General features: G+C 37.8%; 1 protein-coding gene across 1 annotated transcript in view; it reads left to right on the forward strand.

Moving 5' to 3' along the window:
* Positions 1-21,708, forward strand: part of KL (klotho) — a gene marked incomplete at both ends in the record, with an annotated part of 44,150 nt that overhangs the window by 18,456 nt on the left and 3,986 nt on the right. Inside the window, 2 exons of the mRNA XM_081305589.1 lie at positions 17,132-17,642; positions 18,379-18,647. Coding sequence (XP_081161715.1) covers positions 17,132-17,642; positions 18,379-18,647 — 780 coding nt within the window. The remainder of the gene's footprint in view (positions 1-17,131; positions 17,643-18,378; positions 18,648-21,708) is intronic.

Below are 21,708 nucleotides of genomic sequence, written 5' to 3' on the forward strand. Positions count from 1 at the left end.
CTACTCTGTGAGAAAGAAAAGGCACAGAGGAGAAGTGAAACACCGTGTCATTTACAATTTGATTAAAAACCTTCTCCTTTTTCCTTTTATGTTTAAGCCCTGCAATTTTAATATCTCCCTTTTGTCAGAGGGGAAGATGGATCAAGCAGCTATTATCAATGTAGTTCCTTGATTATCCTTCCAGCCACACCAGGGTCTTGCTGTTGTGCCTTGGGGTCTTTATTTTTTTGACTCCTTTCTGCTAGAATGTTCTCCCACCTCACCTACTCCTCCTAGCCCAGAATCCTTAAGTCTATGCTCCCAGGCCACTTTCTCGAAACAGGCAACCCTGTACCACCCCCATTTAAAACTGTTCTCGAAGTGACCCAGCCTGACATGCAGCAGAGAAGGCCCCTTCCTGGGGCCTCTGGGAGACAGGAAGGCTCCACAGTACAGGTCTGGCCCATGAAATGTATGAAGCAGATTTTCTCTACTTTGATTTTTTTTTTTTAATCTTCTGAATGGAAGTATCAATAAGAGAAATGTTTTATAAAAAAACAAAAACAATCAAAACCCATCTGGCAGAATAGTGGCTACTGAAAAGGTAATGTGAGATTGCTTATGAAATCCCCAGACAGAAGCTAATTCTTTGGGTTTAGTAACTGTAGGGCCAAGAGGTTTATATAGTGTTCATTAACACCTCTGGAGGAACACTTACAAACGAATCTGGTTAAAGCCTAGCTTTTTTTTTTTTTTTTTTTTTTTTTTTTGATAAAGAATAATCTTTGGAGATTACTTCTGATCACAAAGGGAGACTGTAAGGACATTTTTTTTCTAGATTTGGAAATGGGGCAGAAGGATTATTGGTGTCAGAGCTGAGGCCTCGGAGCAGGTCTGCCTGGTCAATCCCAGTCCCTGATACTGATTCTCTGGGGCTGCAGAAGGGAGTGCACCTTTGTACAATTTGCTTATGGAAAAGAGCGATGATAAGGATGCTTGCCCAATAGGAATCCACATGGATTTTTGAAAAGATTAAAACCACAGTGTATTTAATGAAAGGGAAAAATAAAGACTCTGGTGAGTGTCACTGGGAAAAAATAAAATGGCACCTCCTCTCTATGGCCCACCTTTATCTCATTCTCTATTTTTTTTTTTAAGAAAAACCACCTGTTGTCTCCCAACATTCTTTACAAATTACATTGTAATGCCTGTTGGCTTTCAGTCCTGCTAAAATGGAAGCTCCATAGGGGCAGAGGTTTTTGATCTGATTTGTCATGTTGTATCCCAAAGCGCTACAATGTGCCTTGCCCATAGTATGTGCTTCATAAATGCTTCTGGAATGGAAATATCCTTAGGTATAGGCCAGTGACTTTCAAACTTTTTTGACCTTGATCCAAAGTAAGAAAGGTCATCCTTTTTTTTTGCGGGGGATGGGGTACCGGGGATTGAACTCAGGGGCACTCAACCACTGAGCCATATCCCCAGCCTTATTTTGTATTTTATTTAGAGTCAGGGTCTCATTGAGTTGCTTAGTGCCTTCCTAGGCTGTTGTTGAGGCTGGCTTTGAACTCATGATCTTCCTGCTACAGCCTCCCAAGCCCCTGGGTTTACAGGTGTGTGCCACTATGCCAGTCTGGTAAATGGCATCTTGAAATATAATTGAAACTAAAGGATCATGAAACAATACTTACCTTATTAGATGCCATGCCTTCTAATACATTCTAACCTCTTCTATTTCAGTTTTCAAAATTATTGAGGCTACCCATGGATTGACTGCACCACCTGTAGAATGAAAAACTTTGACATAAGACCCTGAAGATTCTGCTACCACAAATAAACAAATGGGAAATGGAAGTGTGTGTCGGGGGAAGGGCAGGCAGATTACTTTTAACTGACCACTACTCCAGAGAGCGGTGGATGTAGAAATGCATTCACATGTCATTTTTTTTTCCTTGGGTTAAAAGTGATCTCTGCTGCCAGGGGAATTGAGTTATTTCAAAAGCAAAGCACTTTAAATGATCCTGCGAACTGATAAATGATCATCGTAAAGTCTCGGGGAGAGTGGGTTGACATCTGCTATTGATAATTCAGAGCAGGAGAATTAGGTGAGGAGGCAGAAGGAGAGCATTTAGAAGGGAAAGGTGACTATTATGGAAAGAAAACACTTGAACCAGTTTTGTTGAAATTGGAGAGTAGCTGTTTCATGAGGGTATTATAGAATTACGTGGGCGATTATAGTAATAGATGTTTACCAGAAAGATCTGATTTGAAAGATGAACTCCAGGATGCTTTTGCTGACTTGTAAATACATCACTTATCTCAGTTCTTTATCTTCTTGTCTCTTTTCCTCATCTAACCTTGTGCCTCCCTACCGCTTCCTTCACTGTTCTCACGTTATTAGAAAAACAGAGACAGGAACCCAGGAACTGGAACGCCTTATGTCTCAAATAATAATATTGTTATTAGTGGGCTAGATGGATTATGGCCACAAGCTGGGATATTTTAACAACCTAACGTCAGTGATTTGGAAGGATTTTTGTAGCAGCATGATTTAGTATTAAATAGAATGATTTCACTGATGTTGATTAGTTCTGTACATATAAATTAATGAGGCAAAAACCTAAGCTCAGATTTATTAGTGTAGTTTCCTAATGTGAGTTATGAAATTATTTTTATTTCCTTTGAAGGAAGCTTTTATTTAAAAACAAATGAATAAGGCCTTTTATGTAATCTACTTTGAAAAAAACCCAGACAAAATATCTTAAGTAACAAAACTCCAAAAATCACAACATGATTTGAAGAACTAGACCTTGGCCTTTATCATGCCTGGTTGTTAGAGCACAGCTTTCCCTGAGGTGCCTGTAGAAGCTCAAGGTTGGGGATAAGTGTGTTAAGAAACCCTGCATTTGCATTTGACCAACTCAAACTAATTCTAGTCCCAGGAAGAAAAGTGACTTTATAAGAAGGATATGGAATTCAGAAAGAGCCCCAGGGACCCTAGGCTTTAGGAGCTGGGCTTCATTAAGGACTTTGCCCCAAACACACACAAGCACACCCACACATTTGTGCCTGGGTTAGTTGGGCTTCTTGCACCCCACCACAGAGGGTCTTTTTCCATGTCAGCACTCTGGATTTACCTCCTCTCCAGATGTAGGAGAGCTGCTGGCCTATTTTTCTAGCAGAAAAATCTCAGGGAAGCTACGTTGTTGGTCTGGCTGGAGTCCTTCAACTTGAAGTAGGACAAGAGAAACAAGTGGATTTTTAATTATTTTATTATTATTATTATTATTATTATTATTTTCACAGCTTTTCTGTGAAGCCAAGGAATCACAGTAAACATTTTTGGAGAATAGATATCATACTTTATTCATGTTCAGTAGGTCTCTAGAACCTAGTATGAGAGTAGTACATAGTAGATGCTTAATAAACCAGTTTTTGAATTACAGACTTTAAAAATTGGTTAAAGGGATAAATTTTACATTGGGGATATTTTACCACAGTTAAAAAACCCCTAATATCCATCTTACTGTCCATTTCTCAAAACTAGCATATGCCATAATGTCTTGTGATTTCTAGAGATCTAATCCCAAAGTTAGTTCTTTGAGGACAGAATAATAAGCAGTTTTAGCAGTCATATGTAGCAGATTTCACCTTGCAGATCTTAACAAAGATTTGAAATAAAAATGTTACAGTATGGAACATAACCATGTTCTGGGGGGTAGGTGGAAATATCTGAATATTGAGAGCACACATCTTTTGGATGTGTATTGAGGAACACTGGAAGTCAGTTTTTCTATTTGTGTTAGAATGCTGTAACTAATGGCACACCTGGAATTGTTGTTCATTTCTGTATTCCCAGCACTATGTGTCTGACATATAGTAAGGGTTGAATAATGCTTGTTGAATAAATGATTAAATTCCTTGGCATGGGAGCTAAACCATCTATCAAATTAGTCACCTTTAAAAGTCAACGAAGATTTTTGAGCCTGTAGATCCAGCCAGAGAGTGACAGAAACTTCACTTTTCAGGCTAACTCATGTATTAGTTTAGCTCTGAATCATACCTAAGCTGTCATCTTCAACAGTTTCTTTTTCATTGCCTCAATTTAGTCTCACCGTCTACAGTAGGCTGATTAAATTCAAGCCTCGGGTTAGTCATCTCTTCATTGTATCCGTGCCCTTTACTAAGTAACCTTGCAGTGTTCTCCACACTGGCAAACATTCAGCTCCACCTTTGACACTGGCCTTAGTCACATGACTTGTTTTAGCCAATGGAGTGTTAGCTGTTGCAAAGCTGGTAGATGATCTTTGGCAATTGCTGGGAGAAAAAGCCTGGGTTGATCCACTGGGAGATGAGACATGTGGAGCAGAGTCACGCTGTCCTATTTGTCCCAGCCAACGGCCTCCTGGATCAGCCACAGGAGACAAGAAGAAATGCTCGATAAAGCCTAACCCAGCTCAGAAGTAATGCTTATTCATGGGCGTGAGTGATGCTGTAACTATTGCATTCTGCTCTTTCCATTCTCTGCTTCCAAACGTTTCTCAGATTTTCCCTTTTTGCTTTCCAGTAGTCGTCACCTCTGTTCAGGACCTTGGAAATATCTAGATTTTGGCACAGTCGTTCTACCTTTCAGCATCCAGCTGTTCACATTTGAATCCATTCTGCATGGATGATTTCGAGCATAAACCATAGATCATCACTTGTCTCAGAAACTTTTGCTCTTCCCTTGTGACCTATTACATCAAGTCCAAATAACTTCATGCTCACATTTTGTCTTGTTCCAGTTCCATACTCTCTATTGTAAACTTAGTTTCCAAAAGCCACAAACTATTAATCCTTTCCTCTAATTAGGCTGGCATTATTATTTTCCCAACACATTGGTTAAATTCTTATATCCATGCCTTTAATCATAATTTCCATTCTTAAATGCCCCATTGCTCTCCCCTAAGCATGAGACAAATCCCACGATGGGGGATATTATAAAGATTCTTTGCTCCCAACCCATCTGCCCCAGAGGTGGCACAGGCTAGGAAAGAAAGGGCAATTGTTTGGCTTCATTATCTGAAATTTAAAGTTGTTTTGGAGAGTTCCAGATGATTTGATGAAATGCAACTTGGTAAAAAAACATTTGCAGTGGAGAATAGTTTAATCAGCTAGACCATTTGTTTGAAAATGAATCCCAATTACTAGACTTCCCAGTGTTAATAATTTTGGTATTCCAAGAATTTTTAAAGCATTTCTAACTATTCTTTTTTTAAAAATTATAAGGTTAAAGTGTAAGCAACTGTTACCCTTCCGTGTTTGTAAGATTCTGGAACAACTGAAAGGGAGAGTAATAGGATATTTATAAATCAATAAATAATTGCTGAGTGGTGAGGGATTGAATTAGTTGGAACAATCCCTGCCATCCATTCTATGAAAAGGGGAAACACAGTTAAATAAGTAGAGCAGACACCATCAGTTTAGAAAAACTGTGTAGTCAAGAGTTTGCAGAGGAAAAGTCTCTAATCTAAACTTGAACATTTGGTTTCTTTTCTTACTTGTTTATTTTTTTTTCTTATTAGATAAGCAATACACATTTATGATATAAAAGTCAGAGAGTCAGAGAAACAGAAGGATGTAAAAAGTTGCCCATATCCTACTCAGTAGGTGCTGAGAGCCACGTAGGGACAATTATTATCCCATTAGTACAAATCCTTAAAAATCCTGTCCTAGGGCTGAGGTTGTGACTCAGTGGTGGAGCACTTATTTAGCACATGTGAGGCACTGGGTTCCATCCTCAGCACCACATAAGAATAAAAAAAAATAAAATAAAGGTATTGTGTTCAACTACAGTTAAAAATATTTTTTAAATTCCTGTTCTATGTATATTTATTTGATATCTGTAAAATGATTCCATAAATTAGTCAATACTGAACATGGCTTATCTACAGCTAAATATAATTTATTAAAGTAAATGATAATACTTTGTTGCTAAAAATTAGTTTGTTCCAGTTGATCCCTTATTCCTGGGTTATTTCAATGAGTTCTTACTATTTGTCCTTTTTTTTGTTGTTGTTGTTCCTTTAGCTTGTTTCTAATGATCTAGGAATTAATGGCTGGTGCTTAATAGCTACTCAATAAATATTTGAGAGAAAGAATAAATACATGAATAATCCCCAGTTGTTGGGAGTTCATGTTTTTCTATTCAACTCCACTATTGCTGGAGAGCATGCATATAATCTTACTGAAGAGCCACTAACTTATGGGGAACTATAATGACATATGGTATCTATTCCAAATGAATGTGTGTAGAGTGCATTGGTAAAGAAATATGTATATGAATCTGTAGAGCCAAACAAAACTTCACAGTAGAGATGAGAATTGAACCCAATTTAGAAAGAATGAGCATTTTTCAGCGAATAGCTGGGGAAAACAGAAATTAAGAGTGGAGTTAATTAGGGGCGTCTTCCTAGATGAGGCAAGTCTGAAACAGAAGGTGAAGAGGGATATAGATTATAGAGGAAAGGCAGATGGTTACTTGAGGGTTGTCAGGGGGTCATTCAAGGTAGGTACAGCCGTAGGTGAGGCATAATAAGAAATTAGCCTAACTATAGTAGAAGAATTGGGTCGGAAGGTGATGAGCTATACATTTACAGGAAACTGTACTGATTTTTCCTAGTAATTTGTGGGAGGTTGTAGGGCTTGGTGCCCAGAGTTAGAAATTTCACTCATTAGATTTGCTAAGAAGTCCAAAGTAAAAGCAAGCAATCCCAGCTGCTGCCTAGTCACATATACCCATGTACCAGAGTGCCAGGGAAGGCAGATGTGAGGTCCTGGGCTCAGGTTACGGTCTGAGCAACTTATAAGGAATTCAAAGAGACTCCTGGCTATTTTTGTGATAAAAGCTGTAGATGGCTATTTTGGAGGAATCATTTATGCATTCTACTAGACGATTGTTTTGTAGAAGGCCATTTGAAATGCTCTCTCAAGCAGCTGCAGTTTATGATCCATGGAACCATGCTGATAGAAACAAGAGGAGTAATTTACTCTACAAACACCAACATTAGGCCCGTTGGCATGCTTGTGTAACAGCATGCGATAAAGCAGGGACTTTGAAGAAAGTCCTCAGACAGGGCATCCTGATACTGTTGTTGAAGTCGAGGTAAATGAATGTCCCAAAAGGAAAGAAGCCTCTGGTGTGCTCTGAAATATTTTTAAAAATATTTGTTTTAATTGTAGTTGGACACAATACCCTTATTTTATTTATTTACTTTTGTGTGGTGCTAAGGATCCAACCCAGCGCCTTGCACATGCTAGGCGAGTGTTCGACCCCTGAGCCCCAACCTGTGATTGAGACCTGAAGTAACATCTGGAGGGCGCCAGGAGGGAGTAGACACCCATGAGCTGTTGGAACCGTTTTCTGTTTGTGGGCTGCATTTCATTTCTTTCACTCTTGGTCTCAGTCAATTTAATTAGGATTATTTATAGGATTAAATTAATCTTTTAAGAATCATTCCATTTCATTTTTTAAAAAAATCTAAGGAATGGTAACAAAAAGTATCCCCATAGGTATTACTCCTGAAATATATTCAAAAGATCATTAATACTAACAATGTTTTTTCCAACTACAGATTCATAGGCCCAGTGGTCTCCCAAGCAGCTTCTCCGAGATGGAAAACCCATGACCTATACTGAACTTGACTCCTTTGCTTCCCCAACCTTTTATTTTTGGCTTTCTTTGTTGTCTTTAATGGCCCTCTCCCCAGTACACATGTAAATACATACAAATCATCAGCAAGTACTATTGATTTTGCCTTCAGTAGGAGCTTAAATTTGGCCACTTCTTGCTACCTCCTTTACCAACATCATCTTTTACTTGGATTGTTGGTCCAAACCACTGTCATCTTTTTCCTGGACCACTGTAATAGCCGCCCAGCTCTCTCTCCACTCTTGCCCTCCTGGATCCTATTCTCCACGGAGCATTCAGTAATCTAAAATTCATAAATCAAATTATATCACCACCACACGTGAATAATAAACATTGGTATGCTACTTATTATGTGTCCGTCACAATTCCAAGGGCATTCCATACACATCTTTTATTCAAAATGCTCCAGACCAGAAGAATTTCTGATTTTGAATTTTGGAATATTTGCATACACATAATGAGATGTCTTGAAGGTGGGATCCAAGTCTAAAAATGAGATTCATTTACGTTCCACATACATCTTATATACATAGGCTGAAGGTAATTTTATATACTATTTTGTGTGCATCTGTGTTTTGACTGCAGTCCATCACATGAGTTCACAAATTCCAGTTGCTTTACGTCCTTGCTAGAATTGGTCCTCAGTCTTTCTAATCGTAGGCCTCTTAGTGAGTGTGGTTGCTCATTGTAGCTTTAATTTTTATTTCTCTGTTGATGTTGAGCACTCTCTGTGTGCTTATGGGATGGGTGAAGATTCTCATGTGAAGTGTCTGTTCAGGTCTTTTGTTCAGGGTGGGGAAGGGAGTATTTTGTTTTTCCTACTGATTGATAGGATGATTTTTTTTTAAATTTTGTATAGAATTATTTTAATATATATAATATACATATCACACATGCTATATATATGTATATCTCCTATTTACCCCCATTAATTGATTTGCCTTTTCATTCTGAAAACTTTTGAACATATTTTAATTTTGATGATGTTCAGTTTGTTGATTTTTTTGTTAAAGTTTTCTGTTTTAATTTTTTCCTATCCCAAGATCAGAGGCTATTATCTTGTGTTTTGCTTTTCAAGCTTTGTAGCACTAGCTTTTATATTTGGACCCAAAATTTAATATTGAGTTTTTGAATTTATAAAAATGGTGTCTCTCTCTTTCAGTTTTTCTTTAATTTCTGTTAGAAATATTTTGTAGATATCATTGTAACAGTCTTGCACTTCTTTTGTTAAATTATTCCCAATTATTTTATGGTTTGGAGCTGTTGTACATAGTTTTGCATTTAAATTCTGTTTTACAGTCGTTTGCTGCTCATGTAGAAATACAATTGATTTTTGTACATTGACCTTGCATTCTGTTCCACTTAGGAAATTTACTTGTTAGTTGTAATCATTTTCTTTCTTAGACCACTTCAGATGTCTACAAGGACAATCATGTTTTCTATGAATAGCAGAGGTTTTGTTTTCTTTCTTTCTAAGAAACATGCATTTTATTTCTTCAATTTGCTTACTGCACTGGCCGAAACCTCCACTGAAATGTAAATAGAATCGTGGGGTGGCTAAATGTATTCCTGAGTATTTCATTCTGTTTTGATTATTATAAATGAAATTGTTTTCTTAATTACCTCTTCACTATAAAAAAACCACTGGTCCTGGGCTTTCCTAAGTTGAGAGATTCTTGATTACTGAATTCAACCTTTCATTATACATCCATTCAGATATTCTGTTTTCTTGAGCCACATTCGGCAATTTGTGTACTGACAGGAATTTGCTCATTTCGTCTAAGTTATCTGGTTGTTGGCTTCCAATTATTGCTAGCATTCCCATATAATGCTTTTTGTTACAGAAATGGACACAGAAAAGTGTCAGTAGTAATGTCCCCACTTTCATGTCTGGTTTCATTAATTTGAGTTTTCTCTTTTTTTTCTTGGTCTAGCTAAAGGTTTGTCAATTTTGTTGATCTTTCAATTTGATTTATGAATTTTAGATTACTAAATGCTCCATGGAAAATAGGATTTTGTTGATTCTATTATTTTTTTTTCAAGGAATTTGTGAATTCTGCTTAAGTTGTCAAATTTTTGACATAAAGTGCTTTGTAATATTTTCTTTGTTCCCCTGTTAGTATCTGAGTATTTGCAACAATGACCGGATTATCCCGTTTCTACTTTTACTTATAATTTTTAGATTTTTTTTTTTTACTTAAGTGTTAATAGGAATGTGTTAGTTTATCACTATACTCAGAGACTATTTTTGCCTCTGTTAATTTTTTCTATTGTTTATTTTCTATTTCATTGATTTTAGCTTTTATCTTCATTATTTCCATCCTTTCATTTGTTTTGCTTTTAATTTGCTTTTCTATTTTCTAACTTCTCAAGATGAAATTTTAAGTTGTCGGTTTGTAGGTCTCTCTTCTAATATTAGCATTTAAAGCTATCACCTTTTCCTTCAAGTTTTATTTTCACTACATCTCATACATTTGGATTTAATATTTTAATTATTATTAAGTTAAAAATGTTTTCTAATACCCCTTTTATTTCTTCCTTGACACATAGATTATTATAAATGTGTGTTTAATTTCCAAATATTTGGTGGATATTCTAGATGTGTTACTAAATTCTAATTTAATTCCATTCTGATCACAGCACAGTCTCTGTAAGATTCTATTGTATTGATATTTCTTGGAATTTATTTTATGGTTCAACGTATTATTTATATTCATGAATATTTCACAAACACTTGAAGATATTGTTTAATGTAGTGTTGATATTGTCAAGTTGATTGATAGTAGTGTTTAGACAACATCTACATGGTTAATGTATTTTTTTTTTTTTGCGTTTTCTTTAATCAATTACTGAGAATGGAATTAAAACCTCTAAAGAAAATTGTCCATTTTTCTATTGGGTTTTTAAAAAATTCTGTGTCTGCTTTATATATTTTAAAGTTCAGATATCATTACATTTAGAATTTTGTCTTCTTGATGAATCAATCTTCTTTTTATGTCTCTGTCTTTGGTATCAGTGCTTGTCTTGAAGTCTATTTTCTTCTATAGCTACTATAGCGTTCAGCTTTTTTTTTCCATTTCTCCACATTTTTATTTTTTTTAAAGAGAGAGAGAGAGAGAGAGAGAGGAGAGAGGAGAGAGAGAGAGAGAGAGAGAGAGAGAGAGAGAGAATTTTTAATATTTATTTTTTAGTTCTCGGCGGACACAACATCTTTGTTGGTATGTGGTGCTGAGGATCGAACCTGGGCCGCACGCATGCGAGGCGAGCGTGCTACTGCTTGAGCCACATCCCCAGCCCTTCTCCACATTTTTAAAACTTGTGCCATATAGTTGTCCAGTGGTGGGACTTGTTACATATTAGTACATGCATACAATATAACAATATAATTTGAGCCACCAGCTTTTTAATGCTTATCCTTTGCACTATCTCTTTTCATTCTATTTCTTTCAAACTGACACCTTATATATATTTATTGCACACAGATAAGGTTAGAGCTGACTTTTTCAAAAATGTACTTGACAGTATTTTTCCTGTACTTGGAGCTTTAGTCCATATTTCTTTGGGAATTTATTGATGGGATTGGGTTTATGTTTACCTTCTTTCTGCTTGTTTTCCATTTACCCCTTCTATCATTGTAAATGAATTCTATATTTTTAGTAATTATTTTTCTCATTCTATTGACTTTTTAGGTATTCCTTTTACTATATTTTGGTGGGGTTTTAGGGATTACATTATTTATCATTATCATCTAGTCCATTTAGAATTAATATTAATTCCATTCAAGAAACTTTCACTTTGTTTTATTTTTCAGTTCTAGATTTAATGTTTTTTTTTTCAGTTTTTGTTTTGCTTCTGTTATTCCCCATTTGCTTATTATATCTTTTCCTCAAAATCCTCAGATATATTTATAATAGTTATTTTAAAATCCTCTGCTGATTTCAAAATCTGGGACATATTGACTTCTGTTTATTTTGAATCTTTTTTCTTAATTAAGAGTTTCATTGTCTTGATTTTCCATATGTCTAGCACACTATGAATGACACATTATAGGGGATCTAGCTAGTGTTGTCTGCTTTTAAATGGTATGTTTTATTCTTCTAAGTGGTTGAAATTGCCAGAGGATTTTCTTGGTCCTGCCTGGCTTGGGTTTAATCTTCGTCAGGGCTGGTCTACTTCTGCTGTTTCCTTATTCCTGTGGTGTGACTCTTCCATTGAATGTCTGAAGTGCTGGGATGAACTTCTCTACTGTGGCTACTCTGGATTATCATGTTTCCCAGCCTGGCACAGCCTTTGGTGTTCAGATCCAAGACGTGACAGTTTCTCTTTGCTAAGTACCACAGAATTCTGCTCTGTGCAGATGCAGGCATGGACCCTCACAAAACCAGAAGTCAGCCAGGGAACGAGAAGCTTGCGGCACTTCCTTCTCTTCAAGAGGTTGACCTGCTTTAGCAGTCCTTGCCTCCGACTTCTGCCTTCTTAGTTCAGTGAGACTGTAACCTTTTGGTGGCCTGTATCTCCCTTGCCCATGTCTAGAACATGACCCAAGGCAGGAGGCCGGAGTAGACACAAGTCTCACCACTTAAGGTTCCTTTCATCACCATATTTTGTGTTGGACACTGTGAAGGATACACATAGGTAAATGATAAGGAGCTTACAATTTATCCCAAGAGGAAATGTCTGTCTGTGTTATAAAATTTGGAGTATTATCCTTGACTTCCAAAATTTGGGAATACTAACTGATTGGTAGGAATGAATACCAGATCCATTTTTTCCTACATTTTTTAGACCTTATATTTCAAGTCTAAACTGAGGCTAAGAAGGAAGTGAGGAGAGTATCACATGCCAGAATGATTTTCATCCCCAATTGGATCATTTGTACATGGTAAGACAATATAGTATCACTCTTAGGGACTACCTTGTCAAATTCCTTCTAATTATTATTTTTTAAATTTTATGTGCATAAAAATTCTCTGTCTTCCAAGGTCTTAGAAATAAAATAGAACCAGGGTATCTTTATTTTTTAATAGAAAACAAGAAAAAACACTTTAATGAGAATTTGTTTTACAGTCTAATTATTATTTTTTATTGGTTGTTCAAAACATTACAAAGCTCTTGACATATCATATTTCATACATTTGATTCAAGTGGGTTATGAACTCCCATTTTTATCCCGTATACAGATTGCAGAATCACATCGGTTACACATCCACGTTTTTACATATTGCCATACTAGTGACTGTTGTATTCTGCTATCTTTCCTATCCTCTACTATCCCCCCTCCCCTCCTCTCCCCTCCCAGAACCAGGGTATCTTATGAGAGTGTTTCCCTGCGTTGGTGCAGAAAATCATTTGCATCTGTCTCAGACTGTTTGATCTTCCTGCCAGCCTTCCTTCCTCCATATCTATTTATTACTGAGTCTATTGCAGATACTTTGCTGGAATCTAAGGAGAGAGAGAGAAAAAGCGTTTGAAGCACCCGCAATCCAGATACTTAAATAAATGCAATAAAATATGGTTAACGTCTTGGATTGAGTTTAGCTGTGGAAACAGATAGAATGGACCTGTAGCTCAGCAAGATTGGGGAGAGGGAAGATGTCAGGGAGGCTTTATGGAAGTGGTGATGGGGGGCAGAGTTTTGAAGTGGAGGTAGAGTCAAAGGACCTGGAATAGCTAAAAATAATACTTTAGGGGGCTTTACTTATAAAAATGTGGGCACCTAGGGGATCTCAGAACCTCAAGCAGGGCTCATTGTGCTTGGGATTTGGGATTTGAGGCAGAAACTATAGGGAAACGTAGAGAACAGGTTGGTAGGGGTTAGTTATACCAGGAGAGCCTGCCATCCAATTGCTATGAACCATTTTCCTTTTTGAATTTTAATTTTTTCAAATCTCTAAAGCAATACATATTTATGGTCGGAAATGAAAAAGTGAAGAGAATTATACCACCCACAATCTTGCCACAAAACTTCTTTTAAGAAGTTGTAAATCCTTCCAGATCTTTATGTACATATTTTTCTTTAATAAAAAAAAAATTGCATGTTCCTTACTATTTTATAATTTGTTTTTGGCTCAGTTATGATTTTAGAAACATTGTTAACTGTTTATAGATATTCTTTTTTAAAATTTTTTTTTAGAGAGAGAGAGAGGGAGAGAGAGAGAGAGAATTTTAATATTTATTTTTTAGTTTTCGGCAGACACAACATCTTTGTTTGTATGTGGTGCTGAGGATCGAACCTGGGCCGCACGCATACCAGGCGAGCGCGCTACCGCTTGAGCCTCATCCCCAGCCCAGATTTGTAATGTTTTAAAAGAATGTCTTATTTTTTCAGTCATAGCATCATGTATTAAAACATTCCTATATGTTTATATGGTTGTAAACATATTTGAATATTGGACACTTCAATTGTTTTCAGTGTTTTGCTATTTAGAAATAGGATGTAGATGAGCATTCTTTCTTGCCCATACAGTTAATTATTTCTCAGATTCCTCGTCACTAGCTTTATTGAATCTCAATCTTCAGGTGACAGGCTTATAAAATGAACATACCTGGAAAAATTAGAAAGCAAGGGAAGACGGTGCATGACCTTTTTCCTGTCAATCATCCTTGATTGTTGCAAGACCCTTAGTGATGACTTTTCCCATATTCTGCCTCAGTACTGCATCTGATTTTCTCAAACCTACCATCTGCAGATGGAATGAACAACCTCATGAGGAGGTGATGGAGCAGAGTTAATTCTGTTTAACAGACTCGGGCCTCTGAGGGCCAGGGAGGCCATGAGGGATTCCTCAGGAAGCTCAGTCTGGAGAAGGATGCATCATTACCCTCATTAAATGATGGGAGCACAGCATGTTGGAGACTTGAATGTGCAGTTCAGTGTGGCAGGTCAGATGGGGTTGGGATTTCCTGGAGAAGATGCCAGGCACAGGAGGACCACCTAGCTGGGCTGCTCTAGAGAACAGACAAATAACAGATGCAATAGAGATTTGGAGTAGAGTTAAGCCAAATAGTTCCTAAGATGTTTTCTATGCTGTAAATGTATCCTCTAAAATAATCAACTACTTAATAGGCACTTTGACTTGCATCAGATCAATTAATCCTCATAATCCTTATGGGAAAATAGATGGTATTTGCATTTCCACTGGTTGATGAAAAAACAATGGAGACAACTTCAATCATGGAAGCAGCTCTCTGTGCAGTACAGTAAGCTACCTCTGAGATAGGATAAGCAACAGAGGTTCACTTTGGTAACAGATAAAGGAGTTGTGATCTAAACTCCACATTTTGTCACTGCATCATATCACTGTTATAGTCTGGATTGCAGAGCAGGTGGGGCTTCCTTTTCCAACAATGTTCATGAAATAAACATTCATGGAGACTCTACTATAGAATCTCTGTGTCGGGAGCTTTTACATAAATTATCTAATTTAATGCTTGAAACATTCAATGAGAGGCACAGAAAGCTGGGCTTCCCTGTCCAGGTTAAATAATGTGGTCAAAGGCACATAACTAAAACTTGATGGAGCAGGAACTTTAACTGACACCAGCGATCACCTGTGCCTTTGTCAGTGGCCCAGGTCATTTATCATTTCATCCACATTTCCTCTGATCCATGTCAAAGTCTTCCAGGTTAGAAGTGTGGTCCATTATCATGAACAATTCTGTTGCATGATTCCAGCTACCTGTACAACTGAGCCAGACTGTGAAGTTCCTACCTATTCAGTGCTTGCTCTGAAGATGACTGCCTGTTAGAATTTAGGACATGACAGTTCATAGGCCTCAAATTGGGCCAAATTAGGAATATCCCTTGGTCCTAGGTCCCAAAGGGTGGATTCCTGAGTACCAGTTTGACTACTCCCCTGCTTTTCTATTTACCTATCAAGTGACATCATGGTTTCCTGTCAACAGAGAAGGGAGGGATAGTTTGGTGGTGGCAAGGAAAATAAAGAAGGGCAGGTGAAATCATAGAGCTAACAGACAAAAGTCACTATTGCTTCCATTCACATTTTATCCTCTATTTCTTTCTTAGCTTATAGATAGCTGCTATATGGAAAGAATACACTCAGTGAAATGAAATAACAGATGTCACTAAGAAACTAAAAATAAAAATCAGACATAAACAATCTTATTTCATTGAAATGGTTAGCTGAGCTCCTAAGAATGGTGATGAGGCCATTTTTGGATTCCTGCCCTGAAATGAACCAGGAGAAGAATATTTAAGAAAAATGAAGAGGATATTTGGCATACTGAGCAACAGATCTTCTTCCGGCTCAGGGACTGGAATGAAAATTGGCATGATCATGTTGTAGAATATACAGAATTAAATGGAGAATTAAAATAGAATTTTCAAAGAATATATGTTAGGGGAATAAAAGGCTAATAGTATTTATATTTGTAGGAAAATAGTGGGAGTAAGTCAAGGAATCCAAAGGTGAAGCGAAACTTCAAGTAGAAAGGGAAAAATACCATTTAAGTCTCAATATTTGTAAATAAAAGAAAACAAATGAAAAGATATCAGAAGTCAGCAAGATTTAATGGGAATATAAAGTTGGTTTCATGGAAGCAAAGTCCTTTCACTGGTAGGAAACAGTTACTGAGAGCTGACTTAACGGTAGAGTGCCCGTCTCCTGCCAGTTGTATTTAGCTGTGTTTTTCCTCTAGGCTTATACCTTGTGCCCTGGATCTGAGGGAAGCCAGTACTGTCCCAGAGTTGTGGAGGGTGGGCCAAGATTAGAATTTGGATTGTCTTTTAATATATTATGCTGATTCGTAGGGAAGAACAAAGATTCTGAGGACACACGTTGGAATTTAGCTATGGGAGATGAGTAAGAAATATTAAATTGACTCCAACAACTTGAGTCAGTTTGGAAACTCCCAGTCTCTTAGGATAAAGTATATAATCCTATTTAGAAATTCCTAGTGTGATCACAGATGTGACAATTGGTTCTTTTCATGGAACCCATTAATTAAAAAGTCCATAATCCAAAGTCAAGTAAGTAGTAAGACAGTATAACAAATTCTTATTTCATTAGCTTTTCAAAATATGAATAATAACTACCAACTTACCCTAATAAATTCATAATAAATTTCCACTGGCTGCTGAAAAACAATGGAAATAACTTTAATCATGGTAGCAGCTCATGGTGGGCTGAGCTACCTCTGAAATAATTTATTGGTTCCAGCTAATTTTTTTAAAAAATATTTTTTGGTTGTGGATGGATATAATTCCCTTATTTATTTATTTTTACATGGTGCTGAGAATCGAACCCAGTGCCTCACACCTGCTAGGCAAGCAGCTCTACCACTGAGCCACAACCCCAGACCTGGTTCCAGCTAATTTTTATAGTGTGGGGTTAGTCATTAGGATAGGCTTGATGAGAAACAGATACAACTAGAATTGGGGAAATGACTATGTCCTGCATCCCTCACCATCAGAGAAATTCACCATGATTTTTCTCTTCATAGGCTCATGCCAAAATCTGGCATCTCTACAACACTTCTTTCCGTCCAACTCAGGGAGGCCAAGTGTCCATCGCCCTCAGCTCTCACTGGATCAATCCTCGAAGAATGACAGACCATAACATCAAAGAATGTCAAAAATCCCTTGACTTTGTACTAGGCTGGTTTGCCAAACCCATATTTATTGATGGTGATTATCCTGAGAGCATGAAGAATAACCTTTCATCTCTTCTGCCTGATTTTACTGAATCTGAGAAAAGGTTCGTCAAGGGAACCGCTGACTTTTTTGCTCTTTCCTTTGGACCAACCTTGAGTTTTCAACTATTGGACCCGCACATGAAGTTCCACCAATTAGAATCTCCCAACCTGAGGCAACTCCTTTCTTGGATTGACCTTGAATATAACCACCCTCAAATATTTATTGTGGAAAATGGCTGGTTTGTCTCAGGGACCACCAAGAGAGATGATGCCAAATACATGTATTACCTCAAAAAGTTCATCATGGAAACCTTAAAAGGTAGGATTTGGGGTAAAAATATTCATTTCTTGTCAAAATCCATGGGGGAAACAATCCTTAAGATAATCTGCAATATTCTGTGTTCTATTTTTAATCATAATGTAGGAATTCATTTTGGTAATAGTAGAAATGCATTTAGGTAGTGCCTTTTTTGTTTGAGGCCTTGAAGAACTTAATTTTTATCTTCTCTCATAAGGGAGAAACTGGGTTAATGTTTGAAATTACTTGATTTGCAGTTATTAATTAAGACTTTAAGTATAATAAAAATCTTAGGACATGTAGCTCTCTGTGCGTGTTCTTGAGTTTTTATTACTTTGACTGATTAAACACTTTTTTTTTTTTAAAAAAAGGGTGTATACATATTATCTGGAAAAAGTAGTAGTTCATGATTTTAAAGACCTTTTTCATTTATGATCTGAGGTTCAATGCTAGGTGCTTAGGCAGAAAACAGATATTAGCCCTGTAGTGCACCCACTGGGAGTAAGAAACTATCCTGTCTCAGAAATCCAAATAAAAACACATTGGAGATAAGCCTATTTGTGAAGCCATTTATTTGTAGAGTTATCTAGAATCAATGAGAACCTTTTGTCGATAAGAAAAAAAATCATTGGTTCGCCAAACTGGGAGCATTCTACTTGGCGTTTCCTTAAATAGTGAAACCCTCAGATTCTCTCGAACCATGAGGTGAGTGCCCAGGGAAGGGTCATGCTGCTCTTGTCCTCTCTGCCTTTTGCAGCCATCAGGCTGGATGGGGTCAATGTCATCGGGTACACGGCGTGGTCCCTCATGGATGGTTTCGAGTGGCACAGAGGCTACAGCATCAGACGTGGACTCTTCTATGTCGACTTTCTGAGCCAGGATAAGAAGCTGTTGCCGAAGTCTTCAGCCTTGTTCTACCAAAAGCTGATAGAGAAAAATGGCTTCCCTCCTTTACCTGAAAATCAACCCCTAGAAGGGACATTTCCCTGTGACTTTGCTTGGGGAGTTGTTGACAACTACGTTCAAGTAAGTCAGCTGACAAAACCAATCAGCAGTCTCACCAAGCCCTGTCACTAGTAAGTAGTGCTTCCTTCTCAGGCTCTTGTCATGGTGCACTCTCCGCTCTTGGAGCCAAACAGTTCCCAGTGAGCACCTGGAGATCACCATTTGGAATGCTGCACTCTTCTCCCCAAAGATCTTCCAATCTTCATCGTATGCTTTAAATTAGATCCAAAGGAAAATAATTTAAACACCTGAGTATTTAAGATTTGATAAGACAATTAAAAAAAACACTGTCTTTTAGTATTATGGGGTTCTAAAAACAGTTGAGCTTTTTCATAAATAAGATATGACATGGAACTCCAGAGTCTCTGAGATCTCAGTAGACCAGCTGAGAATGAGGGTACAGCTCTCCTGAGGCATAAACATGGACCACCCTCACCCCCAGACTTGCAGAAACCCCTCATGAATGCAAACCCTTCTCCAATGACTCACTGATAGAAATGCCCTTTTTAGATACAGTCACTGAAATGATATGGAAATGCTTTAAAATGATCAATCAATATTTATTGAATATCTACTTTGTAGTTAGTTAATCCTCAATGTTCTTTTTTAATTCCCCTAATTTAAAAGGGACTTATTTTCTTGGGTTTGATTGAATACTTCATTAAGTGTGTACAGAGCCTTGTGTGGTGATGGGGTCACTTGATAAGGGGGGATTGTCAGTTTAGTCACTGAAATGAGTAAAATCACCACCCTGCTTTCAAAGGAGTAAAGGAGACTATTGAGATTAAGAGATGGCTACACAAACAAGGTAAAGGAGTGAACAGAACTTGAGGGTAAGTGAGCAGGGTGGGATGGTGGGGTACTGCCACATAGCCTGAGAATGAAAACTGATCAAGACAGAGACACAGTTCAGTCTCCATTGTTAAGCAGTGAGATTTAGCATGTTGGATTCTTCTAGTCACTTTGTAGCTGCTATAGCTTCAAAAGAAGTATTTGGAAGAATGCTTGGATCTGAGGAAAGGTGTTCTGGTTGCAATGCATTGTTGTTTCTTTGTAAATATTAAATTGAAATATTTATAAGTAAATAAATCAACACTAGCCTTCATATGTTTTTGTTGGTTTAGATTTTTCTTACATTTTTTTTTCAGAACATGTAGTATGGTTTAGACGTGGTCTCAGACTCAATTCCTTTCTTCACATTTACTGAGGAATGTTGGTTTGGTGCTTTAGTGTGGAGTTGGAATGTCCCCAAAGGCCCATGGGTTAAAGGCTTGGTTTCCAACTTGGCACTACTGGGAGGTGGGGAGATGTTTAAGAGGTGGGGCCTGGTAGGAGGCCTTTAGGTAATTGGGGATGTGCCCTGGAGGAGAATAGTAGGTCTCTAGCCCTTTCCTCTTTTTCTTTTTTGTATCCTGACCACGAGATAAGCAGCTGGCTTTACCATATGCGCCCCACCACGATGTCCTGTCTCACCATAGACCCAAAAGCAAAGCTGTCAATCAATCAAGGACTATAACCACCAAAACTGTGAGCCAAAAGGAAATGTTTCCTCTCCATAAGTTGATTATCCCAGGTACCTGTCATGGTGATGGTAAGGATGTCTGAGTGCAATAGGAAGAAGGCTTCTTAGCTTCAATTTGCTCAGTGTGGGCTTTCCTTCTTGCTTGTCTCCCTTCTTCCCCAGTCCAGAGCTATTTGGAACCTTCTTTCTCTCTCCATGTGGGACACAAAATGGAGCTTAAGCAGTCTCTGAGGTGGCAGAGTTGGGGCTGATAAGGAAGGAAGAGGGACAGGGACAGAGAAAGGGAAGAAGATAGGTCCTTCAGTCCCTCCTTCCTCCTGCCCTTTATTGGGGATGGGGTGAATTAGATGGTGCTTGGTCTTTATTCTGTATCTTGACTTCTCACTCACTCTCTGAAGGCATTGAGCACTGTCACTGAAGGGCTCATGTTCTCCCTGATTTCTGATAGCAGCCCAAGTCTGGCAGGTAACTCCCAATTTGGTCCTTTGTGTGTGGAGAAGTCTCATAGCCAGCATCTCTGTGCAGGCGGTGGGAACGTAGGGAAGTGGAGGCTGTTGAAAACCATTTTACTCCTTCCCCATTTCCATGCAAAGCCTGCATCTTATTTCCTTGAGAGAGAAGAGAAACTCTGATCAGAAGCAAAAAAGTATGGCAGCAAATAGGAAAATGGGGAGAGAAGTTCCTTTTTATAGAATCTTAATCTTACTAAGTCCCAAGTTTTCAATTCTGTGAATATTTCAAAGAAATCAACACAGGTACATTAAAATAGGTTGAAATAGGTTGGAAACCGCTGGGTGCCATGGCGCATGCCTGTAATCCCAGCAGCTTGGGAGGCTGAGGCAGGAGGATTGCAAGTTCAAACCAGCATCAAGAATTTAGGGAGACCCTGTGTCTAAATAAAATACCATATGGGCTGGGGATGTGGCTCAATAGTTAAGCCCCCCTAGGTTCAATCCCTGGTACCAAAAAAAAAATAGTTTGGAAACCATAACCTGGAGCCCATATATATGACATATTTTATTTATGTATATAATATTAATATTTATTATAAGTATTATATATTACATAATATAAGTTTTTATAGATGTTCTACACCTAGGATGATGGGACAAAATGGGTTAATCCTGGGTGAGCCACTCACTGGTCTCAACCTCTCTGAGGATGCACTTTTAGCTTATCAGGCCCCAAACCCATAATTGACTCTCAAAGCCATGGTGGATACAAACTCCCTGGAAGCTCTCTGTGGGAACAGGCTGCAGCTGCATTTTCTTCTTTCTGGTTTGCAGTTTGGGCTTGGCCTCATATTAGCAACTCCAGGCTAATGCCTGATTGGCATAGTAAAAGGAGGTCCTCTGACCCATCTGTTCCAAGTTGTGAGAGCATTTTTATTGACAAGCAGTGTTCTAACTTAACACGTTGATGTCCTGAGAAGTTGATGTCTAAACCATCCAAATTCATCTTTCCCTTCCTGGCTAGTGTTTCAAACACTTAATATTTGGGGCTTGTGTTTCACTTTAATAAGTTGAAAAATAATATCCCATTGACCATGACCTGTCTGAA

The sequence above is a fragment of the Spermophilus citellus genome (assembly GCF_964194105.1).
Source record: "Spermophilus citellus genome assembly, chromosome: 1".
Lineage (NCBI taxonomy): Eukaryota > Metazoa > Chordata > Mammalia > Rodentia > Sciuridae > Spermophilus > Spermophilus citellus.